The sequence below is a fragment of the Cebidichthys violaceus genome, unplaced genomic scaffold (assembly GCF_023349555.1).
Source record: "Cebidichthys violaceus isolate CVI_PGR_0920_01 unplaced genomic scaffold, fCebVio1.0.p SCAF_19, whole genome shotgun sequence".
NCBI classification, from domain to species: Eukaryota; Metazoa; Chordata; class Actinopteri; order Perciformes; family Stichaeidae; genus Cebidichthys; species Cebidichthys violaceus.
This window is the reverse complement of record NW_027176361.1, coordinates 12,065,773-12,091,567: the sequence shown is the minus strand read 5'-3', so window position 1 is coordinate 12,091,567 and position 25,795 is coordinate 12,065,773. Positions and strand designations below refer to the sequence as shown.

At 44.3% G+C, this 25,795-nt stretch overlaps 2 protein-coding genes across 5 annotated transcripts in view; one reads left to right on the top strand and one right to left on the bottom strand.

Annotated features, from left to right (window-relative positions):
• focad (focadhesin) overlaps positions 1–9,984 on the bottom strand; it is a 34,659-nt gene extending 24,675 nt beyond the window's left edge. Inside the window, exons 1-7 of the mRNA XM_068713706.1 lie at positions 9,950–9,984; positions 7,549–7,617; positions 6,977–7,051; positions 6,151–6,305; positions 5,614–5,712; positions 514–615; positions 90–315 (exon numbers count right to left, since the gene is read on the bottom strand). Of these exons, the coding sequence (XP_068569807.1) occupies positions 90–315; positions 514–615; positions 5,614–5,712; positions 6,151–6,305; positions 6,977–7,051; positions 7,549–7,602 (711 nt within the window). The 5' untranslated portion in view covers positions 7,603–7,617; positions 9,950–9,984. The remainder of the gene's footprint in view (positions 1–89; positions 316–513; positions 616–5,613; positions 5,713–6,150; positions 6,306–6,976; positions 7,052–7,548; positions 7,618–9,949) is intronic.
• Positions 9,985–11,713: 1,729 nt separating this feature from the next.
• The window catches only part of mllt3 (MLLT3 super elongation complex subunit), a 38,918-nt gene continuing 24,836 nt past the window's right edge, over positions 11,714–25,795 (top strand). For all 4 annotated transcript variants that reach the window (XM_068713705.1, XM_068713704.1, XM_068713703.1 and 1 more), the window contains exons 1-2: positions 11,714–11,827; positions 12,613–12,793. In XM_068713705.1, coding sequence (XP_068569806.1) covers positions 11,816–11,827; positions 12,613–12,793 — 193 coding nt within the window. In that variant the 5' untranslated portion in view covers positions 11,714–11,815. The remainder of the gene's footprint in view (positions 11,828–12,612; positions 12,794–25,795) is intronic.

Sequence of the window (25,795 nt, the reverse complement as noted above, 5' to 3'; positions counted from 1 at the left end):
AAATTGTTTAACATAACAATTGGAGTCAGTTATTGACGCTGGCTTCTGATGGATTTTTATCTAAACGCGCTCTAAAGTCAGCGAGTCACCTGCATGTGTGGCACCAGCTGACAGAGGCAGAGCAGCAGGCTGTCAGACACTGGGGAGGTGTGTTCCTGGTCCGTGTTCTGGATGACTGATCCAGCTCCTGGGTGCACGGGCAGCAGCACCCTGAGGAGTCTGTGCCGCAGGAGAGCGTGTTGGGGTTGCCTCTGAGGCTCGCAGTACAGGTACCGCAGGAAGGGGGCCAGCATGGTGATGTAGGCTGGTTCCCTTCTGCAAAAACACAAGGTCCACACCAGGTGTGAAACAGAAACTTAAGCCTTGAAAAGAAAGCAGTGTGTGGCATGGTGGTGTGTGTCTGTGCTGATCCGTCATCATTGTAATAACAGCAGATGGCTTTGAAATTCATGCAGCCGGGGGAGGGGGGGGGATTCAAGGAGGGCTCAAGGCCTCTGTGGCAGCCATGCTAACCTGTCAGCAGCGTGCCCAATGTAGTCATCAATCTCCAGCAGCAGAGTGGGCCAGCAGTCCACGCGGTTCTCCAGCGCGGTGATGAATGGGTGAGGGCTGCTCCTGCAAAACAACACAAACAGAGCCATGCTCACAACACAGATGTGACACAGATGTTACGTGCTACGTAAACCAAGGTTATCGCCATTCAAAACAACGCATTTTTCACGAGCTCCTACATTAAAACACTGAAGCTCCAGGTTCCAAACTGTTAAGTTTATAAACTTAAATTACTTTCTTTTTTCATCATTCTGCCTGCTGTGTTCTAGTTAAATTCTATTTTGCCACATTGATAACTGCAATCAGACGCAAAAAAAAGTGCTTATTGCGCTCAGTTGAAAAATGTTATATGCATGTTTGCACTGTAATAGCATTAGCATGATATCTTTTGTGAATCGGACCTGCAGACGGAGCAGACAGCGGCTGCCAATTGATGCACAATCCATGGTGCTATCAGCGTTCGCGATCCATTCTTTGTGAAGAGTGGCAACAAAGTGGGAGCTTCTTCCCCTTACAAATGATCTTTGGCCGAACGCAGAAACCCAGAACGCAGGTTATCTCTCTTCGCTGATGATAGAGTTTAGCCGATCTGTGCATTTCACCGGTGCGGCCAAAAATAGTTTTGCATTCATCTCATTCTGAGAAACGCTGAACAGAAGAGCCTGACTGTCATCAAGGAAAGCAGCAGTTCTGCAGCACAGGTCCATTAAAATAAGCCTGGATCGGCCCCATCTCTCATATTCAGATGAAGTCTTCTGCTTATTATTTGTAGTAAAGCAGCAGTTTTAAACCTAGCCGTCCTCTACCTGTCCTGTCCTGTGAGTGTAACAACACACCACCTCCATTACTCATGCATTTGCAAACCCATTAAGTGCAGACTAAACACCCGGGTCAAATCCAAGGTGAAACCCACAGGAGGTCAACTCAACAGCACTTAACCCACGCCTTCCACCCATCACATGTCCACATCCTCCTCCTCATGCTGTTATCTGTCCGACCATCTCTGTCCCCCTCCTCGGGTTCCCCGTGTCTGTCTCCTCTACGGGGCTCCCATCCATCAGCCTCTCGCAGCGCTCCCTGCTTTCTTTTCAGCCGCCGCACAAAGGGAGAGGCAGGAAGTCGAGGCGGAGACCTTCCTCCTCTTAGTTCAACTCCAAGTTCACCGGTGAGTCAAGAGTGCTGGCAGACAAATGGGCCAGGTAACATCCGTCCGCTTCCTGGGGGACGTCTGAGGGGAAGTCTGGGTTTGCCTCATTTACCATCTGAAAGCGCCACAGCAGGAGAACGTCACTAAAACATTAGCCTTCATAGATTCCTTTAATCTTGACGCTATCTTTAAGAGATGATATATGACCGCTTCCTCGCTATTTACAGATAAAACCACTTCTCATCACGCAACGGTTTGGTATCTGGCAGAAGTCTAAACATGCACAAGATCAGAAAGTTCAGCTCTGTATCGCATGTAGCACAACTAAGGCCAGGAAGCTTTAGTCCCTTTAGAAAAATATCATTTGTCCTAAAATAAAAACATACCAAGTACCAAGACACAGGTAATATATCAGCACTAGTATTGAAACTCCTCCAATGATACGCAGGCACACTATTGACAACAACTCTTCAACCGCGATGCCAGAATTACATGACCAAACTTTATCTTTTATTTACATCTTACTCAGAATTCAGAACATAGGGTGACATGACAGGATTAACACTACAGGGTTTAAACAAAAAGCAAACATCACTTGGTATTCAAAGTGAGTAGGCATTACTGTAGTTGTGTTGAGGGGAGGGGTCTGTAAGGGACTTGGCTTGGGAGACGGAAGGTGTCCGGGTCAAGTCCAGCACGGCACACGTTACAAAGTGCTGGACTGGCAGGTGCTGACGTGTGCTTGAGCAAGGCACTGAACCCCTAACCGCTTCAAACGGCTGACTGTGTGACGGCTCCATCACTCCGGCGTCTCTCCACAACTAACGCATGTGCATGAGTGAGTATTTCCTGCGTAATGAAGGGAGCCCTCAGTGTAACTGTAACACAGACTCATCTTGCTGATTACCTGAGCAGGCAGGGGGTCCCCTGGGGCCGACTACACTACAGTCAGATATCACATGAGAAGTGGAGCCCTGAATCCTCCCCGATCCTGCTGGGGGGGCCGAAGTGGCTCAGAGTCTCTGTGGCAGATTGCGCGGGGCAGCGGCGAGCAGACGGTCAACAATGGACGCCAGTGTGCATCCTCCATTAATCCTGCAGCACTTACAGTTACCCAGCGGTGCCAGGCCTCGACGACCAATGGAGGGCCAGACTGCCAGGCCAACGGCGCCACCCTGCTGCCCCCGACACATTCATCTTCCCACCGGGGAGGTGCGGGCCGCCAGACAAGACGCAGACAGCAGAGGCAGCGACGAAGACGGAACGAGACAGAAGAGGACAATGGGAAGGAGGAGAGGAAGAGAGGAGGGATAGAGATGTGGGGAAAGAGAGGTTAAGAGGGAGCGAGGAACATGGAGAGCGGGAGGGAGGAAGGGAAACATGAAGGAAAAGGAAAAAAAAATACAAAGCAGCACAGTCTTTTTATCACCCGCTGTAACTGATTAAGGAGGCCCCAGGGTCCTGGCAGAGGTGCAGGCCTAAGACTGGAGGAGGAGGAGGAGGAGGAGGAGGAGGAGGAGGAGGAGGAGGAGGAGGAGGAGGAGGGACAATAAACCAGTTTGGCTGACCTGAACCACGGAGGGCTAGCCTCACTCTGAATAGTAACCGTATCGTCTTTCTCTTAACAAAAGCTTCCAAGTACGTGTGACCTTCATCTCCACTGGTTCAAATATTGGTCAGGTTTTGTAAAATTGTGAAAATGCTAAAGTTTGACAGGTCAAGACACACGAGCAGTGAGACAAATCAGACAACAGTTCATCTGAAATGTGGATAATAAATCGCTCACAGATCTTTGTCCCAGCAGACATTTTGACCAGAAGAATAACACAATCTCATCGGCTATCGAGAATTCTCAGCCAATATTTCTGGGGTTCCAGTGTAGCCAGAGCCAAGACTTCCTCACAGTCCCATTAGGAACTTGAGTCGGATTGTTTTCACAAGCAGCCAGTCTAATGAAAAGCTAAATCTTCGTGAGACAAAGCGAACATTTACGCCGGTGAGTTGCACCTCTCTTGCTCTCCACACGGACTGTTTACCTGCATCCAACCGAAGCCCGCTCAAACGTGATTGGTCAATACTGCTCGGACTACAAACGCTCCCGATACTAAAATCTTGTGTGATGACGACATTAATGATGGCTCTGTTCTATTCAAGAGTCTAAGCCTGCAGGAACAATACCAGGACCGCGGAGCTGAAGCAGCTACTGTGAATGGAATTCAGCCGTCATTCATTTGAATAATAACATGTCAAAATGTCACTCATGAATGAACTACAACACGTCTATAGCTCACTGATTAACATGATGCATCTCATCTGTAGAGTACATCGGACTGTGTGACAGTAAATATGTGATTTTAGTACAAATTCAAAAGTTTAACAGCCGCTATAGTCTTCTCACAGTTTAGCCGATATTATACAAGATCATTTTTAACCATGGTGATGGTTCACTCGAGAAGTGAAAAGGAGTTCAACCAGAGCTCTGTTTAAATAGTGTCCTACTCTTGGAGCGCCTTAGCAGAGCATGCCATATAACTGCAGCATCAGGATTTTTGGGGTCCTTTGTAGCAAGACACCCCCCCCTCCCAACACACACACACACACACACACACACACACAAACACACACACACACACACACACACTCTCTCTCTCTCTCTCTCTCAACCCCATTTCTACACTGTCAAATAAAGGCACAAATGCCCCGCAGAAAGAGTGTCCTACTTATTTTACCAGTCCCCTAGAAAACAAGAGAAACAAACGAAACGTAAAAACCACACGTTTCCGTCTCCTGTTCCCCTTTTATGATTTATGAAGTCCAGTTGCAGTTTCAGCTAATTACTCATAACCACATCTGTCTTGATGTGACCAGAGAACATCAACAGGAAGCACAAATGAGCTGCATGATTCACTGTTGACTTTAACACACAAGTCCAAACTACAGACGTGAAAGCACCTTAAGTTCTGTGAATCCTACGCACTATATCGAATAGGACTGATGAGTCCACCTATCAAGGTCATCCTCTTCTCTGTGGAAATAACCCTGATAATGTCATCATGTGTGATGTGTCACACGCAAAGATAAAGAAACAGAGATCCATTGTTTATACTACGCATGCTGTGTATTAGTGCTACCGGTTTTAATTTCCCGTAAGATAATAACTTTTCATATACCGTCACACCGGTGTATAGCCGAAACAACTGCTGTCACCAAAATATATTGTTCGCTGCGACGATTGCTGCGGTTGGAGCTAGTTGTCTTAAGTGTATTGAGAGGGACCCTTAATCATGGTTATAACTTTATAACACAACAATTAACAACCCACAACTAACGCACTTTAACAGGGCAACACCACGACACAACAGTTTGTGACACAAACAATTTGTAACACTAATAATTGTACATTTATGCTCGCTAGCTAGCCCGGTAGTACAAGTCTGCTAACAGCTGGGAGAGGCTCCGTCGCTACATTAAGAACAGAAAAGAGCGATGCAGGAGGAACAAAGACACTTTTGCTTTTTGGGGTATTTTGGTCAGACACATGTGCAACGCTGATTACCGTGTAATATGTGCGGTATTAGCTATAAATGTACGTTGGTACATAGAGGGTGATAAGAAGCTCTAAATGGAGGGGCTTAGGACCCTGGGGAATGTAGGTGAAGGAAACAGGAAGTGATGGAAGACATGCCACACAAACAGCTGTTCACCGCTCGCTGGTTGGCGGGTTCTTGTGTTGAAAATGTCCGCTTAATAATTAAACGCGCAATAAAATAATTTTCGGCGTTAATTAGTTAATGCGTTAACGCAAAAAAAAAATTAAATACCGTGAAACCGGTATAATCTTACAAAATACCGTGATACACATTTTTTGTCATACCGCCCAGCTACTGTGTATTGTGTGTGTGAGAAAGACTGACCTGATGGAGTAAGGACAGGTGAAGAGTGTGTCTCTGTCTCTCTGGTCTGCCTGCATCTGCAGCAGCCGTCCGATCACCTTCATCAGCCCCTGGACGTTTCTGCTCACAGGCCACAAACACAACACACAACGATCAAGAACGTAAAAAAGGAAAGAGCTAACTTACAAAAAGTAAAGGAGCTTATTTGCTTTCTGGGAGTTGAGAAGATCAATATCAATTGATTTGTGTGTTCAGTAGGCCTGTCGCAATTGTTACGCAATTGCCTGATCGCAATGTATTTATCTGTGATCATTTAGCATAATCCCTGGATTCCATAGTTGAGAGAATGTTAAAGCCAATGCTGCATATGTGAATAAGGTTAGCCCTGTTAGCACAGCTCAGCCGTCGCCATGTTGAGAGCCGTGTGGAGGCAATCCTTCAATCCGAGATTTTCTCTGAATCTCATATGGATCAAAACACTAAATATGGATTTAGTAAAGCTCTCCTTTAACATTTGTGATTGGACGCTGTCGCAGAGTGTCGGTGTGCTTTGCGTACCTGGAGGAGGGCAGGAGGTTTAGGACGCTGTTGAGCACGTAGTGCAGGTCTGCGTGGCCTTGATCCACCAGCAGCACCACGGCATCGCAGCAGGCTGAACGCACCAGAGCACAGTCACTGCAGCACTGCTGCCACAGAGCCTCCAGCGCCGGGCCCTAACACACAGCAACAACACACACAACTCAAGATCTGGATCCAGATTCAGCTTAAAAAGGAGGAAGGTACTGAATTTACTGTCCGTCATCATTTTTCCAGACCATATTCAGATTTGGAAATATGCATTTCAAACTAAAAAGTTGCACACAGTGGAGTTCAGTTCTCTGCTAAGTGTGTCTGCAATGACCACTGCTGTATTGTGTGATTGAATTAATGCAACAAGTGCTGTAAAGCGTTGTGAAACAGACTAATAGAGGGACAGCAGTGTGTGCACTGGTAGTTCCGTTAGCTAATAGCGGTTAGCCAAACACACCGTCCCAAAAAAACCCCATTAAAAGTGAGCCGGAGAGCAGGTGCCGAGAGGTACTCAGCAGTGTGTGCACTGGTAGTTCTGTTAGCTGTTGGCTGTCATAACAGTGTGCAAACTGTTTCCTCAGACAATTTTTCTACGTGCCGCAAAAAAAGGCCTCAGCGTAGTTGAGAGTTGTGTCTCTAAGAGAGAGAGTGAAATACGTCGCACATGTTGCCTGCCAAGAAATGAACAGACAATTCATGATACTTTCTTATCTCTTCATGTCAAAACTATATCAGGATCAGAATCAGAACTGTTTATTTGCCACGGTTCACACACTTCACATTCAGCAGTAATGGAGCGGTTACAGTAACTCACCTGGGTGGAGGACTGTGAGATTTGCCCATTTGTTGCTTTCTCTTTTAGCACCGCAGCAACAAGATGTCTCACCGTCTGGAGAACAGAAAGCAGACCTTCTGCTACACGTTGGATTTAAGTAAGGTACGTTTTTTTAGAGAGATCTTCCTATTGGTTCTCTGAAAATCGGTCTTTTCAGTATCAAACAAATCCCCCTCTGTAGGTTTGAAAGGTGAGCAGCACCTGCCTTGTTCTCTCCTATTGGTCGGAACTGCTAGCCTAGCTCACTCATTGTCTAACAGGACAAGAACATTGGCTCGACGGCTGAACCTGTGAGTCGTCATCAAAAGGACAGTTCGACATCCTGGGAAATACATTTCTTTGCTTTCTTGCTGAGATGAGAGGATTGATATGCAAAGTACAGAGCCACGCCTCTTTTTGAATGCTTCCATTAGTGCATGTCCATGTGGGACACGGCGCCCACTATACTTACAGGGTCCAGAAATGAAGAGGAAGATACCAGACAGTAGGAGTACGGAATATATCATGGAGCTAAAGACCCTGACTACCAGTCTGATGAGTCAGCAGCTTACCTGGGCTTGTATGACGGGGCTGGGGAAGTCAAATCGGATCTTCAAATTGTCCATATCTGCTGGTCAAGCCTTCGAGAGCAGAAGGAGACTTTGTTAGAATGAGTTAACTAAACGTCATGAGCGTTAACAGTGTTAGAACTCAAAGGAACCCTTCTATTTAACTCAGAATGTCACATATTAGAGACATTCAGGGACCGTGTGTTATTAAATGATTGGCCTGCAGCCACCACATCATTTTGCATTAAATTATTCATAAGTGGCCCATCTCAGGTAGTGTCATTACGCCTGACAATACGCCGTACAGGTGCTGACCGCCAGCTGCTCTCCAGCACACAGCAGGTTCACTGATACTGGTCAGTACTTCAGAGAGCAGCTGTTGAACAGTACAAATACATGCTTGTGGTACGGCTGAGTATCAACACATAGTATTGGCTCTGAATGGTCAGATTGTAATCTGGTTTATCAGAGATTTCCTTCTTTAAATTCAAACTCAAAGTGATTTCAGAAAGACGACTAGCGCCAAAACTTGTGTTGGACGTAGAATGATCAGAAACATGTTTAGGGTTTAACACACCATAAGGGTTTTTAAAGGACTTATTTGAAATGTATGGGGGGAAGCAACAAATATGTAAAGAAATGAAGTAGGTATGACATTAATGTGAGAAAACAGCATACATTAAAGCTCTTACGTCCTGACTGGGAACATTTTAGCTCCTTTTCCACAAACCTGTCTTCCATGAATCACTATCTGTAAAGCACTGTATTGGTTCAACACGACTATAAACACAGAGAACATGAGCCTCATGTAGCCTGACCTCTACAACCCCCTCCCCAAACACAGACCCCCCCCCCTGCTGTTATCTAACTGATAAGCCAGCCTGCTTGGCTGTACTGTCCACCACCCTGCTCCTGCTCACTCTCCACTGGTTCCCACTGCCATCCAGCTCCATGGCCACATAAACAGGTAAGACCTGCTGTACAGCTATACGGACAATTAAGGGAGCGTTTATCCATGTCTGCGACAATGATGCTGCTACTACTAATGGAATGTCTATGTATTTCTAGCATACTTTAGCTAAATTCTCTTTAAAACGAGTGTGTGGTAGCAGTTTGCTTTCAGTGAAACTAAACATAACGACTCAGTCATCACCTGTCATGGATTAGGTGACAGCTGTAATTTGGAAGAAGCTGGCTAATTTCAAAGACAGTCGATGGTCTGCTAAACCTAAAAACCAGTTTGTACACCGAACTGTTCCAGTGGTTTCTACAGCATATGTACCTTAGAGAAAAACAATATGGGCTGGCCCGTACTGCTAAGTCTGCATTAGCAATAAAAGGGAGGACAATGCAGGGACAGTGTTGAGCCAACAGTGCTTTAGAAATGACAGCGCGGAGGCTTTAAAGCGCACATGCCGACAGGCACGTGGGACTTTTGATGGGCTTTCAGGAGACACAACACACACCCTTTCACGGCCATGTTGGAAGGCCTGACATCATACAATGGCAACACAGTCGATTGTAGCACCTCATGACAACAGGTTTGAGTAAAAGTGATTGGTCTAGAGCTAGTTTTGATTCATTAATCATGGCTTTATTAGATGTGTTTTATTAGGTTCAGCTTTTCAAAGTGGAATGTGAAAATATGCTGCTTTCTCATTTTTAAGTAAATGAATTATCTGAGGGACTTGTCTGTCAAAAGGGGGTTTACTGTCAAAACAAGCTTTTTAAGGATGCTACCGTGGTACTTTTCACACACGTGTGTACAATGTACAGCATCCTTAACAATATATATGAACATTACTCAGTATTAGAGCTACTTTAAACACCATCCAGCAGGTGTTAGCGTCACAGTGGTGGATTTTAGCATCACGTTAGTTCTTGTTTAGTTTGCTTTAGTGTCCTTTTCGTCTGGTAGATCTGATTTGTGCCGAATTAAAGGACGCGTTCTGCTTTGTCGGGACATGCGGTCAGTAGTGTTTGGTGCTTTACCGTCTTTTGCTGATAAGTTAGTGAAAATAAAGAAGACAGATTGTTCCAGGGCTTCACTGTATCGCGCGCTCTCTAGTCGTGGTCCTGATGCTGGCTACGTGTCGTATATAACCGGTCACGTAGGAGAACTTTAGAACAAACCTTTGTTTGTTTGTAGCAAAAAGCTACAATGTCATTATAATGAAACAAAATAACAACACACCGACCAGCAAATGAAGTTACAGCTAGCTGAAGCGGCTAATATTAGCTACAATTGAGTCATAAACACAACAGCTGAAGGTGTTCCGTTGGCCGAGCATTCGTAATAATAAACCCGAGTGGACTGTATTCCCTCCGGCAGCAGACTGAGTATTATATTAGTCTCTCGGTTAAAAGTAAGTAAAAGTTGTACATGTTACTGCCATAACTTTACCTCATTCATCCAACATCCTGCAGACCGCTGCATACGCGCATGAAACTACGGCGTGTACCGAGGACCAAAATTGATGTTAGCCCGAGGAGTCCCACGCACACACACATTCATCTCTCGCTGCAAATCATATTGTAATAACCTCAGAGTAACAATCAAGACTTTTGTGAGAATTTAACATGGAAGCTGTGAATAGCACGTTTATATAAATATGTACACACATGAGTTTTAATCAGTGTTAACAGCTGTGATAATAATTCCATTATATATGGAACGCTCTGTAACGCTCATACAGAGAGAGACATGGGGGCTGCCCGAATTCAAATTGAATTATTATTGCATCCTTTATTTGGTTATTTATTTAATTAATTCATTAATTAATTTTAATCCTAAAGTTTGCATTTTCAAGGGTGACCTGAGTAGGCTAGAATTTTAAACATTACAATACAATCAAAGTAGCAAGGTGTGATAATTACATTTAAATGTCAGTATATTCATCAAAATAGCTTGTAAATTGTGTCTCATTTTGTTTGTTGAAAGTCAGATGTATTGTTGTCACAATAACATTTTCAACCACATCAATCGTACATTAACCGTTGCGTTTGGCTGCTTTAAAGTGGTTTGAACATATCGTATAAACTGTTAAAAAATGCCTCTTTCGCCAGTTTTCTCTTTAAGATTTGAGGGTAACATAATTGCAGGATGGATGCACCCCAACGATTGGAGACCCGTGCCTCTACTGTTCTCGTATTGGCTCTTTCCGTCTCGTGCTCTGTCTGCAGACCAGCCCCAGCGGGTACGCCAAGCTGCGCGTGCGCTTTAACCCTCAGGATCGTTAGGTTTGCCGAATTGTGGCAAAGAAGTAACGGAAACGAGAGAATTGTATGTTCAAAATAAAAGGATGCAAAATAATGGACACGAAGCAAATAATAGTATGTCATTGAGTAAATAGTCAGGTAGCCTAATGAACCTGCGCTTTTTCGTATTGCCAGTAGCAATAAAGAATATAACTGCAAAGAATCCATTTATCCATTCATCCATTTATCCTCTGGCTGGTTCTGGGTTCTGCCACCTGGAAGAGCAACCAGGGGCCCAGCATATCATATACATGTGAAAACAAAAGTATTTAAAAAGTCATTAATAACTGCAGCAGATACATGGGGCAAATCAGCAACAAGCCTTGTACACGTTTTGATTGGGAGATGATGCTAAAAGATGGACCACTGTTGTAAAGTGGCTGATTAATTGACTTGCATGAGCAGCTATTATCTTATAGTTGTTCTAAAAAAACATCAACAATGTCCTTATTTTGCTCTCTATGTCATGAATGTCATTTAACGTAAATTAACTGTAATAGCAAGGCCAGAAAACCCATTTTCTTTCCCCAGGCTGGGGCCTCTTGATATATTGTAACACGTGGAGGTCTTTATTCAACAATGCTGCTAATTCAATATTGAACATCACAAACATGCAGGCTGGCTACTCATGACCGCAGTATTTCTAAAACCCTGTCCATGGCCTTGAGTAAATAAAATGCAAATATTGTGTCAACGCAAAATGGCAATGTGTGTGTGTGTGTGTGTGTGTGTGTGTGTGTGTGTGTGTGTGTGGGGGGGGGGGGGGGGGGGGGGGGGGGGGGGGTGTGCACACTGAGAATGGCCGCACTGCGATGGGATTTACTTTGAAAATCTGCAGCGGAACCTCTCCAGGGTATTGCGTGGTATTTGACAGCCGGCGAGGCTTTGAAAGTCTTGAGTGTGACTTCAGTCCAGGAGAGACCATGTCCGCCGTCACAGGCACACTGAATGCACCTCTACTCTCATTTAAAACGGATTCTCCATGAAGTAACAGTGACGCGGGGCCTCAAGGATGGCCAACTCGGTGAGTAGCCAGGTGGAGGATTTGCTCGCCGGTCCGGTCTAATGGAGTATATATTTTTGGACATTTTACCGGTTTGTCACAGCGGAGGAGTCGGTTTTTACTCCGTAACGAGGATTCTCAATCCGTACAGCTAGCTTGAGTCGATACGTGCCGCTGTGTCCTGATTGAACAGTGTAACGCAAACCCCTTCAGAATCCTGCGCATTTAATATTGTTCTCCTTACCACCAAAGACGCTTTCGCTTGTACGTAAATTAAGGCAATTTCCAATTAAGGTTCCAGTCCATTCTTCAATTCGGCATAATGTTACACGCGGTGCATAAAGTAGCACGTAAATGCGGTAATATGTCAACTTTCAAGTGCTTTTTTTTTAATGTTGTTTTCATTACATTATAATGTAACAGTCGTACCGATACTCCGTGGTAGAAAACAGTGGGAACACACAGTAGTGTAAAGTTACCATGGCTGGTAACCTCCTACACATCATGAATGGACCTGTGTGCTTCAGCTAACAATTAAAGTCAGATTCACGCAGGTGTAAACGTGGCGAACATAAACGCTTCGTTAAACGAGCCGTTTTCTGCGTGGAGCTCTACATATATCACACAATGACGTAGAATGAGCCGCTTTGATGAGAGAGTGAAAGGGTCTCATTTACAGCCGGTTTTAAATTGTGTAGTACGGAAGCCTTGGGATAGAAACTATTTTCTCATTCACCTGAGTTTTATTTTTAATTGTTCAACTTGTCCTTCTCTCGAGTCGTAACCCTGCATCGTGTTGTGTGCAGGGTGCTGTTCAGGTGAAACTAGAACTCGGTCATCGTGCCCAGCTGAGAAAGAAACCCACTGTGGAAGGCTTCACCCACGACTGGATGGTGTTTGTCCGAGGACCAGAGCACAGCAACATCCAGCACTTTGTGGAGAAAGTGGTGTTCCACTTACACGAAAGCTTCCCCAAACCAAAAAGAGGTAGGAGACGTGCTTCGCTCTGCTCTGTGGGCCCTTGTGCTCTTTTCTTTGGCTCTGTTTCTTCAGCTGGTCTCCTATCAGATGAGCAGAGCGTCCACAGGGCTCATGCGTCTGCATCCAGTCCTGTAGCTGATCTCTTTACTGCTAGATACTCCAATACACATTGTGGGTTTTGGTTCTGTGAGCAGAAACAGTAGTGTGTTGCATTTAATGTCCTGCTGCAAAGTCCAGTGTCTCAGAGGGCCGACTGGAAACAATGTTTAATGTTTAAAATGTGTAATAGCGTGTTGCCGTGTCTTGTGAACGTCACTCCGTACAGATGTGCTTGATCTTGAGACCCGCTGTTGCTTTTGGATATGAGAGCTGCTTGATTTGGGTTCTGTGAGGAGGAAGAAGTGACCGGTGTGGTTTGTGTTGGTGTTGGTTACAGAACTGCAGCCTGAAACACAAAGTAGGAAGTGTTTCAAGTCAAGGTTGGACCGCTAATGGCTCTTCATTATGAACTGGTGCAGTCTCCCCACCGCTAAAGGCTGCACACACACACACACACACACACACACACACACACACTCTGCTAATGCAATGACCCAGAGCCCAGTGGGATCTCTGAACCAAACCAGCTGTTCCTGTTCCAAATGATATACGATAAAGGATCAAGTCCCCAATATGAGACGCTGAAACTAGCAAGGTTTGTCACTTTTGCTTGAAAAAAACTATTAAAACCTTTAAATTTGAGTAATTGAATGATGAGGCTGATTAATTCTGGGTCAGCGTGTTCGATGAATCTGAGGTGAATGTCAAATTAAAAAAGCATCTTCATGCAACAGGTTATTCAGTGGACTCTCAAGTGCTGTGTTGTGATTGGCTGGTTTGCCCAGATGGGTTGTAGCTGTTGTCACATGGTGTGAGTTCAGCAGCACATTTGTGACTCGCTCATGTTTTCGATGCAGCTCTAACTCCTTCACTGTTTTGAATTGAAGGCCACAGACTTCAGGCCGTGCTTCTCTGCTGATGGAGAGCGTTCTCACGGTGTGTGTGTGTGTGTGTGTGTGTGTGTGTGTGTGTGTGTGTGTGTGTGTGGGGGGGGGGGGGGGGGGGGGGGGGGGGGGGGCTATGGTCTTTGTGGGCAGCCGTGCATCGTGTGAGCTGGAGGGGTCCTGATGGAGCATCTGGCCCGGAAGGGATCCATTAACATCTCCTCTGCTCCAGGATCTTTTTCATCCCACTTCAGCCTTCTGTGAGTTCAGGGGTTGTCGGGTGAGACTGGCATCGGTCCAATGTTGAGTCCTCCTGTTGCTCCTCGTGTAATTACATAGTTATAGAGTCAGGTTATTAGCCAATAATAATTGTCTCTGGTGTTCTTCTGTTAATTAGGGCCAATGTGTGCGTCTGTCTATTTGTGCCTTTAAGAACAAGGTCAGTAACAGTCTGGAGACGTGTGTGTGTGTGTGTGTGTGTGTGTGTGTGTGTGTGTGTGTGTGTGTGTGTGTGTGTGCGCGCAGACATGAATGTATCTAGAGCTGCAACCAGCGTTTACCTTCTTTATCAATTAAGCTGCCACTCATTTTCTTCATTTCACGTTTTGTTTAATTACCTTCTGAACTAGTTGATGAATCGTTTTCACATCCAGTCAGCGTCTGGCTGAAAAAGAGTCATTAGCCTGGCTTCAGTGGGGCATTTTTCCGTCTCATGGTTCTCATGCTGACTCATCTGAAATTAGGGAAACGTAACACTTCATCGTTTGCATGGAACTGTCACTGAACTCAGACCACAAGTATTGCTATAGTCTGGTTTTAACGCTGCTCATCAGAGCCTCTGACTCTAACTTCAATACTCTGGTAGTTCCACGTAGAGCTGGAATGATTAGTCCTTGAATCTGTTTACGAGTCAGAAAGTTAAGCAACTCTTTTGAGTCATTTTGAAAATGTCTCTTCCAAAATATCCAATATGATTGGTTCTGTCATCGCAATCGTTTGTGTTCTAGAGAAGATGTGATGGACGTTTTTTCCTCTATATATTATTTTATAGACAAAACAATGAGTTGATGAATTAATAAGACAATCAGTAATGTAATACTTGTGTAATAGAGTCTGTATAACTGTTATCCTTCTTCCTCCTATCCTATCTTTGAGATGTACAGTCAGGTCTTGGTTACATTTTGAAGATAGAATCTCTGCTATGAAGAAAAGAACGAGGCTTGTTAGCACATGCTTGTTTCACACTTCTAATCTTTTCAAATGGAAATGAGAGTAAATAATAAAATAGTAAATACTTTTGAAAGTATTCTCCGTAGTGCTTTCTCAGCACAAACCCGTCTCTTTATGAAGTGCATCAATAAGTCAAATTGTATTACTATGTACGGTAAAATATGCGTGGACTCTTGATGATGATGATGATGATGATGATGATGATGATGATGATGTTAGCCACAAACAGAAGAATGCCATGTGTTCACTTAGGCCACTAGTGGGCTAGATGCAGGAAGGACTCTTCCAGACCTTTTCTATGTGGGACAAGAGATGTGTTGAACACTTCCTCTGGTCCTGGATCCTTTTTCAGGGCTCAGCGCGAGCTGCTGGGCTCAGCTGCCTGCTCCGACAGTCTAACGTGTTGTAGGTGTACAGTATGAGAAGCACAGGAGACTCACAGCCGGTTGGAAAGGTTTCATGCATTCATTTACGTCACCGCAGTCACATTCCTGTCTGCTGACATGGAACCTTCAAAGCTTAACGTTTCTCCTAAAAGGCCTTTGATGACGTGTGACCCGATGAGGTTTGGCTTCCTACGTCTCCCTCTTCTTTCTGCGGAGTCCGATCTAAATACATGCGATGTGTGGTTGGAGCTCAGCAGCAGAACTCTTCGACAATGCCGCGAGAGCTCTCCAGAGTCTCCAGAGCGTGTGTTTGTACGGAGCGACGGGTCGTGAGCCGGAGGGTCTTCAGATGCACCCCTGAGTGTCCGGTTGGAACACAGCCGGAGTGGAATAGATGAGAGAGGAAGACTGCATGGCTTCTTTTGGGCAAACGCTTCAGGACAATGTAGCATTTTGCTACAATTAAACTAAAGTCCCTCCAGCAGATACATGATCTCAAAGGTCATAACCTTTAGTTTCCTCACCTTGTTTGATTAAACGTGTTCCTTACAGGAGTTCTGTTGTGATGACTTCTGGTGACTGGAAAGCGATTTAGACGGAGAGCGATCCACCTGTTCAGGTTTAGAGGACATGATGCTTGAATTGAACTAGAGCTAAAACAATTAATCAATTCCTGGATCAACAAAATAATATTCTGCAGCTATTTCATGATCGTTTTAATAAAGTGTGAATATTTCAGGCGCTGGAGCGTTGATTTGAAGATGTCACCTTGTTCCTTTGTGGAGCTGCATCGATGAATCTGTTCATCCAGTGACATCATAACTCTTTAAACGTTTCACTGGTTTATCAAACCTCATCAGATTAGAGGAAGTTCTGCCTTTCTTTGTCAAGAAAGTGTGAAATGCATCTTCTTTTCTTTTTTTTTTACATTTTATAAACAAACCAATGAATTGAGAACCTAATTGTCCAATGCAACTAGCTTATTACTATTATAATATTATTATTATTATTATTATTATTATTATTATCTATACTATTCATTAAATCAATTGGTGTGTCACCTTTTTCAACTGCTTGTTTAGTTCGATCAGCATTTAAAGCCCAAAGATATTAATTTTATATACATATTTTATATATATATATATATATATATATATATATATATATATATATATATATATATATATATATATATATATATATATATATATATACATATATATATATATATATATATATATGGGCCAGCAAAGCCTTCTCTGCTGGCCTAAACAGAATCACAAAGTTATAGCTATTTAATAATTTTTCATGAATACACTACATGTATTCTAATTATTTTTCCCATTAGCTTATGTTCTCTTTGCACAGCTACTGTCCTCCTCTGTTGCTCTGCTTCCAGCACTGCTTGTTTTAAGTAGCTTTTATCCAATCAGGTTGAGCGCAGTGGCTCCACCGAGAGAACATTATATTTCACACAATTTAAGCTTCTGCATTTTCCAAACGCACTAGTATTATTCAAACGTGCTGTTTGATTCGTAATGCATACCGGACCGTGAGCCTCGTACCGAACGGTTCAATATGTGTCTTGTTACACCCCTGCACGTCTCACATGGTGACTCTCCACCCAGTCTGAATGAAACGGGAGCAATCTGTGCTCACATGTAGCTGCTGTTTTTAGAGCCTAGAGATGACATTTGACTTCTTTTTTACTTCTGTGGACAGCAGGAATAGTTCGGTGTTAGGAAACCTGATATTTAGTGCACAGTTTAGACAGAAATTATATATGTATAAACGCTGATCCGATCCATTTGAATACAAGCCGTGTGCTGAGATACCTCCACCTGGATCTCCTCTTGCGTAACAGCCGAGGTTAGTGGATGAAAGTCGGGGAACTTCAGGGTTCTGTGAGGAGGAGGAGGGCAGGAGAGCGTTTATGTGGACCAGAGATCCTGTCAGGATGTCAGTGCCACTTGGCTCACTAGATTGAGGAGGCGTCTATTGTTTAGTTTAGTCTCAGCCACGCTTTTATTTGCTCTTGTAAAGATGCTGACAGGCTCACATGGCACGCTGATAGGATTTCACAAAGCTGCTGCACATCAGCTGCTCTGAAAGACTCTTCTTATCATCCGAGCAGCAGCCGTCACAACACAGAAGCAGCGAGAGAGACGAGAGCAGTAACTTCCTCCCACTCTCGGTGACTTGTTGAAGCTGCCAGACAACACATTAAGATTAATGAATCAGTGCGTAAAGCTGCCACCGCGCTTCCTTATGGCCGCGTGGTTAACGGGCCGGCGTTGCGCGGCGTTGCCACGGCGACGGCCCAGCGGCAACGCCGTTTTGAACAAATGGAGGTATAGGAGCTCTTTGGAACCGGTGAGGGGGGGGGGGGTGGTTCTATTTTGGCAATAGGCAGCAGCGGCGGCTCACGCTGCTTAAGCACCTCATTTGGAGCCGCGGCTGCCATTTAATCTACTCTGGAGACGGCGTCTCTTCAGAGCTGTTTGTGATATTTCAGGCGACTGTCACTTTTATGGACAGATGTAAGACAGTGTAATGGGAAAGGAATGGTTTCAGATCCGAGCTCTGTGCAGTGCAGCAAAGATTCACAAGAGCTGAGGGGGTTTTGTCTTGGAAGACCCCGGTGCTCTTTGTCACTGAGGAGGAGAGAGATTGGTGGTGTGGTGGTGTGTCTGCAAACCTCCAGTGTTGGACTAGTTAGTAGTATCAACACACCAACAGCCACAGTTAGCTCCGTATTTGGTTCAGCAGGAAGAACAAATCATGACAAATTAAAACCTCAGACCATCAGTGGAGGTCACTGTAGAATACACGGTATTGTATATTGATGCACGTAAGTGTGAGCAACATGTGCTGAGGTTAGCACAAACAGCTGATTGGCGTGTGAGTCCGTCACACTATGGCGAGCACAAAAGAAACACCGGCGCTGTACTGAGCCCACACTGAACCACGTGTGGGCTCGGCTGTGTGACGCTGCAGCCGAAGTAGCGAGGCCTCGTGCATTCAGGTAGTGTATAATTCCTGGACAATTGCAATTTCTTCTTGTTTATAAAGTCATGGATAATTCCTAGGCGATTGCAACTTGTTTTTGTCTTTACAGGGAAGTGGATAATTCCTGGACATCGGCAGCACGCCCCTGTAGTTTATTATAAGACCATAACATCAACATCTCCCGAACGATGGAGGTTTTTACTCCTCGACTTTTAGACCGTTACATGAGCTGTACATCCAGAGGCTGACCCAGCATGGCTTTGATCACAGCGGTGCCACTGCCAGAGCTGCGGCCCTCGCTCCTTTGAATTTGTGTTCCACTAGTGCCAAGTTATAGACCTAGTTAGAGTGCATGAGGTGAACTCTACAGTAAATATTTGGTTCACGGGGCGTACAAAACCCAAGAAAGCTGCAAACCAGACTGAACCTCCTTCACAGAACTGTTACATATATATATACATATATATATATATATATATATATATATATATATATATATATATTTTGCTTATTTTATGAGAGGACTTGCAGACAGCTGCTCTGTGCTGCTTTTCTTAAGGTGGAAACGTAAACCTCGGTAAGTTGGAGTCTCATTTCTGCTCCTGTGCCTTGAATCTTCCGGATCTGTGAGTTTCATCAAGGTTTACACCTCCTGTCCCGGGTTTTCCAAAAGTCCTTCTCCCAGACAAATCACTTCCTTACACTCAGAGTATCTCCTTCCCTTACAGAAAGAGCGTTCTGTTCTGTGAGCCAGATTGGTGACAGTATAAGCCCCTTACATTGCGCGCACACACACACACACACACACACACACACACACACACACACAGATTGATGCCGTAATGATTGGGCCAACATGTTAGCCTCTGGCCATCTCCCTGGCTCCGTGGAACGCTCCCATGAAGCCTCTTAACTCCCCTCATGCTCCGCTCAGGCTTAATTTGTGGCTTGTGTGCACATACCACATAAGTCAAGTCACTGCAGTGACCTGTACATCAGATCCACATCCTCGGGCTCAGTGTGTCTCACACATGCAGTGCATTCCTGTGCTCTCTGCTGTGGCTTCGCTAATGGTATCTGTGATGATACCGATATTGATATGCTTTCCTCTGCACGTGTGCACATGCGGTCCCTTTTTGTCTCGTCTGAATACAGCAGCGACAGTGAGGTCCGAACTTTTTACAGAGAAGGGAAGCCACATCTTTTCTGTTTCTCAGTCTACTGTTGAATAAGTGATCACAATACCGGGATATGTTCTAAATTCAGTCATTTGACAAAAAACAAAGCAGTAAATCACAGCAGCCTCATGTAATATTGAATAAGAATGGAATGATTTGTTCAGACATTACTGGATGCCCTCTGTGGTTCAGGTGAGGCGTGGAACTGGGGTTTGACCCGTGCAGGTTTTTAACAAACCAGTGCAGATAGCTTTAGCTCTGGGCAGCCAATAGCTTGGCTTGTATTTTGTCACGCCTTCGATGGTATGATAATGTTTCTCTGTGTCTGCTGGATGTGCAAAGAATCGATTATCTGCGAACGCTAAGCCCAAACAAGTATGAAGAGTCTTTTATCTTTGGATCCCAGGTATCAGTATAACGGATCATAAAACTCACAGATCGTATAGCAGCTGGTCTACAAGGCTCCAGTCCTTTTACTTTGTTATAGTCATCTAAAGTGGGGTTTTTCTCTTCATAAAAACACACTACTTTATTAGTTTTAAGACTTTATTTCACACCGTAATGGATAAACCGCGAGGGGAGGTCCATACACCACTTGTGTCGTGGTCGATCCAGGCGTGTTCTGATGGATCTGGAGCGGCTAAAATCCAGTCTGTGAAAATGACTTCACTGCACTGTGTCTAGATGTGTTGCAGCGCTGCTCTTATCTGGCTTTACAGTGCAGCATTACACTCCCACAGTGTCACAGTGACTCTAGTTTACACATCGGCATTGACAAAATAACGCAACGCCGATTTTAACTCTCAACAAAGCAATCATCCAGCAGTCGGCACTGACTTCGCCTTGACCCAATAATGTGACTGTAGGTGATTATTAGCTGTCGCTAGTTAATGTTGATTCTGTGAGTGACTTGATGTCAGGTGTGTGTGCCGTCTGTACGCCGTCTGTACTCACTTCCTACAAATCCAACCGAGTGAGACGTCTTTTCTCGGGTCCATTTCATTCATATCGTGATGTTGGATTTAGATACATATTCATTCAGGTAAATGCCTGATAATGTAAGTGTGAGATCAGACTCTGAATCAGCTGATTCACGATGTTAAAGGACTGATCTGAAATGAGCAGAAAGCAGACTGTCTGTGCTTTCTGCTCATTACTTCCTGTTTGAACTGGCCTGGTCAATAAACGGCAACAGTCGGCGCGTTCACATGCTTTTCAGCAACGGCTCTCTGCAGTGATGGGATTTCTAAAAACACACGTTTTCTGTATTGACGGTGGGGGAGAAAGATCCTTTCTTAGCCTTGTAGCTTATTTACACTACTGATTAATATGCAGTATATATATATATATATATATATATATATATATATTAATAGTTCAGTAGAGTATTCTGTTTTCTTGTGTGCATGTAAACATGTAGAGTTATTATAGTTTGTGGTCTCATCAACGATGAGACAAAACTTTGAGGAGAATTTGAATCAAGGATTTTTATTTCAAGAGTTCATCAAGTGATCAATTTGCCCAAAGTTGTGTTTATTGGCTGAAAAACAACAACAAAGTATTGTGTATTGTGTTTTTTTTATTATTGTACATGCTTGACCAATTTAAATAGTAACACGTATGCATTGATGATTGCTCACAGGTGAAAGGACCATGTGAGTGAAGAGCAGAGAGCATTTCTGTCCTAGGGGTCCAGGATTTAAGGGTCCAGGATCTAGGGGTCCAGTTTTACTAACACGAAACACACATCAGATGTGTGTGTGTGTGTGTGTGTGTGTGTGTGTGTGTGTGTGTGTGTGTGTGTGTGTGTGTGTGTGTGTGTGTGTGTGTGTGTGTGTGTGTGATCCAGCAGCTAAAATCATTTCTGAGTGGCAGCAGTCTCTGAGACGGAGTGTACATTAGGGACTAAACATCGGCAGGTCGTATGTGGAGGAAAATAACTCACATTTTGGGTAAAGGCTCCTGAGACCCCCTCCTCATCCCCCCCCCCCCCCTCACAGTGTCTGGCAGAAATCAAAGAGCTGCAGGAATTTGCCAGTAATTGTTTTACGATTCCTCAGCAATCATACCTACTATAGACCGAACACAAAGAAAGCTTCAGGCCGGCTGCTGCTGCTGCCATGAAAGGACGGGGAAGGGGAGGAGGTGCAGATAGACCACCAAATAACAGGAACTGGGCCGTAAATGTTCAGTCAATGAAAGGAGATGGGAGGAAGTGGTTTATTGAAGCATGCTTTATAAGGGCTGTCTGTCGTTGGCTCTTTCACCCTTTTCTCACTCGCCCCTGCCATAAAACATTTGTCTTTTATTTACGGCACTTCCACACACCGACGCTGGAGGATTTGAGTCAGGAATCACTAAATGAGCTACGGTCGGTTTCATCAATGAGATGAATGAAGGGGAAATCATTTAGCACAACTAACTTTAGCTGTTACTGTAGCAGTTTGTTACGGCGGCTTGATCGAATCTATTAGATCATCGACACAGAGTCCGTTAAGTAACTGTTGAAGTCATCAGTCTCATCACAACACTGACCATTCTTTTCAACGTGTCGGTGATCAACGTGTCGGAACATACATTTGTCGCTTTCCATTAACAAACCAGTTTAATTGTGAATTATTTAAACCAAGCCTGCTGACTGCACTATTCATTCAAAGAAACCAGAAAGGTTCGATTAATTCAATGAAGTGAGAACACACTGTGAAAGGGTTAAAGCTCCTACCAACGACCTGTCAATCACAAGCTTGCTGCTGGGATTACACCATACTACGACCAAGCAGCATCCGTACGGAGATTTCTGACTGCTCTGGTTATCTATAGCTAGAACAAAGTACGGTCACTAGATGGTATTGGAGTAGGCGAGGATAGCTGGAAGTGTGTGTGGGGGGGGGGGGGGGGGTTGATTGGTCAACTAGAGGGTGCCCAGGACGGCGCCCAGCTCCTCCCACAACAACAGCCGATTAATTGGCCAAATGTATCAGTTTGCCGACCTCTAGTAGTGATGCATGCATCAATAGCTGCACGGTTCCGTCGTAAAATGTGTGACTTTCTGAAAGAGCACCGGAGAAGATCAGATGTCAGAACATGCACACATAATGGTTCTCAGGGGAGTCTGCTGGCAGCACCTCGTCCCACTGTGTGCGCTGTTTGTCAGAGGCTTCCCTGTGATTTTGACCCCACCCCCTCACTTCAATCCCCCGTTCTGTGTTTGGTCCCCTGAGGTGGGTGTGGCTTCACACCTATGTGGTTTTAGTCAAGAGTGTGCTGATGATGTTGATGTATAATTTCTTTAGTTTCTTTTGTGACCAACATGCTTTATTCTCTGCTGGTGGGGTGGGAAGAGGATTCTGCCGATAACCCGGTTTAACCGAGAGAAGATGCTTAACCTGATGAGAAGTGTTTAACCTTTCACTGCCACAGACCTGACACCTATTGGGCCACTTATCTCGGCTTACGACACAAACTTGAATGTTTCTTGCGTTCTGGTCTTTAGTCTCAGCAGATTAATCTTGACCCCGTTTGTGTACTAGGATCTTGTTGTTAGCCGATTAGTGAGAGGTCATTTGGGTCAGCCGAGTTCCTGAAGAAAACTTCAGTGTGCCGTTGTTTTTAAGGGGCTGTGCTCATTCAAGCAGAGACGGACCCTACTGAGCTGATAATCACCATCTACTAGGGGTGCAACGGATCACAAACCTCACGGTTTTTGAGTCACGGTTCGGATCATTTTTTCGGATCAGCAAAGAAAAGGGGAGGAGTCAAATATAACTTTGCTTTCCATTTATTAATTAAAGAACTTCAAGAACGCTTAAAGCAAAGAACTTTGGGCTATAGTCTTAAATAAAAACAAACATATTGAAGATGTCCAATTTATAACAAATAAAAATAAAACATTCAAGAATACTCAATTCTGTTAAGTTGAAGTGCAACAACAAATTGCTTCCAGTCCCACAGTTTTTACTCTTTATACACCATTTTGGTCAAAAGGATCGCACGCAGGTGTCCAACGGACTTACACATTACAAACACAGAGGTTTGACAGGTAGTTTTGTTGAAAATCCCTGTATAATCTAACCCCTCTTAATTAGCCTCTAACACACAGGTGCTCCAATCACCATGGCAACCAGTGACACACATGCACACAGGTGTTTGACATGAGCTTGTTAGTGCTGTTGATGAACACTGACACACACACACACACACACACACACACACACACACACACACACACACACACACACACACACACACAAATGACTTGGAGATATTCAGTCACTTCAGTCACATTATGATTCTGTCTCCTCTCCCCCTCTCTCACCCACCAGTCCCACCCTTTCAAAATAAAAGCCCCAGTGAGTAACTGTATCTTAACATGAAGCTCAGATTGAGGTTCATGTTAAGAAATGTTAAGTTCAAGTCTTTCCATCACAAATACAGAAATGTAATTTCCAAAGGTACTGTATATATCTCCAATACAGAAATGGCGGGAGTGATTTGTGGACTGTCCATCACGAACACAAGATCCAAGAGTATGAATCTAAAATGCAGAAAAGAGAAGCGATATCTCAATTGAACCTCAATGATACTACTGGTAATATTGGCGTGTAAATATATATTGCGACGTCTTCGGACAGTAGCAGCCACACTGTCAAAATGTCTCACCAAAGTTTCTAGTTCTTTCTGTATGCTGCACATGTGGATAGACATGTGGCGTTTGTTGGACAAGTGATGCTGAGATGAATGTCTCCATTAGGGAGACAGAGGGATTAACAGTAAATCAGCGAGTGAGCCACAAGCCTCACTAAAGAGTTTCTTATTTCTTTTGTTTTACGGTCCGGCCTGTGGTCTAGCCTGGCCTCATTACAAAGCAGTCTGTGTAGAAAGGCCAAATCCATAGTGACTGGCATTGTTCTGTGATTGGCATCTTGTTTTAAACCGAGGCCGCGTTCATAAGCGACACGGCCCTGTCCCTCTTTGAAAGCTTCTGTGACCGCGGGCAACTTTTCGGTTACAGGTCAGCGGTCGCATTGTGCATCTGTGCCTCTCAGACGCTCCTTCAGATGATGGTAACCTTTTCAAACTGAACTAGTGAACCTCAGTCCAGATGCTGCCCTGACTTCTCCCTCACAGCACTACGCTACTCTGGCTGGGTTTCTCTCTCTTTTAACCGTAACTTGACCCGTCTCTTGAAATCTGTGGAGAGTGTGGACAGCATTCAGACAGCGTTCAGTGGTGAAGTGTTACTGCTGAATTTATTTCTTTATTTTTTATTACTAATAAAAGGCAGGTCAGGGAGGTGCTAAACACGCGTGGTTTCCCCCGGGAAATAGTCCACCGAAGGCCTTCAGCGGCATCTTGTCTCAAGACCAATTTAGTTTCATATCAAGAAATAACCAAACTCATTAAATATATTGATTTTGCTGTAAGTTAATGTTTTATTGTATAAAATTGTTATATTTAGGGCTGCCACCTGTTTAGTTTTTTATCCTTGTTAATCCTCGTTTGTTCTATAAAACCGTTTAAAACCGTGAAAAATGAGTAAAAGCAGCAAATCCCGAGCAAGAAGCCTCACCTCTTCTGTAAAGCACAGCAGGAACATGATACATTTTCTCAGCCAATCGTTTTGTTTTTTCTCCTATATAATGTCAGTATAATAATGTGACTCACAGGGTGTGGGTATAAGTCACCATCATATCCCTTATCTTTGCTATCTATTGAGTAAGGGCACCGTCGCTGCATCCTGGGAAACGATTGTGATTGGTTTAAAGAAATCAGTATCAGAAACCGTTTATTGCCAATGTATGTTGAACATTCAAGGAATTTGTCCTGGCGGGTGGTGCTTAAAACACACACACACACACACACACACACACACACACACACACACACACACACACACACACACACCGGCTCAGTACAGCGTGAGACTCACATCACGGCAGAGAGAAGACAAAGATCCAAAGTGTGGCTACATTTCACTCCAGTAGAGGCTGAGAACAAACTCAATGAAACCCTCTTAAGTAAGAGGACACAGCAGCAGTCGATCACAACATTTAGCCAACAAGCAGAACATCAATGTGTTTGTGGAGCAGCCGTCCATCCTCGTCCACTGCAGGTAACGTTAGTGATGATACACAGAGTTTGATCAGAAGAACAGACGAATGTGAATTACTTCTTTTTTAGCGTATTGTTTAGCTGCGACTGTAACTTCTTGTAGATACCGCC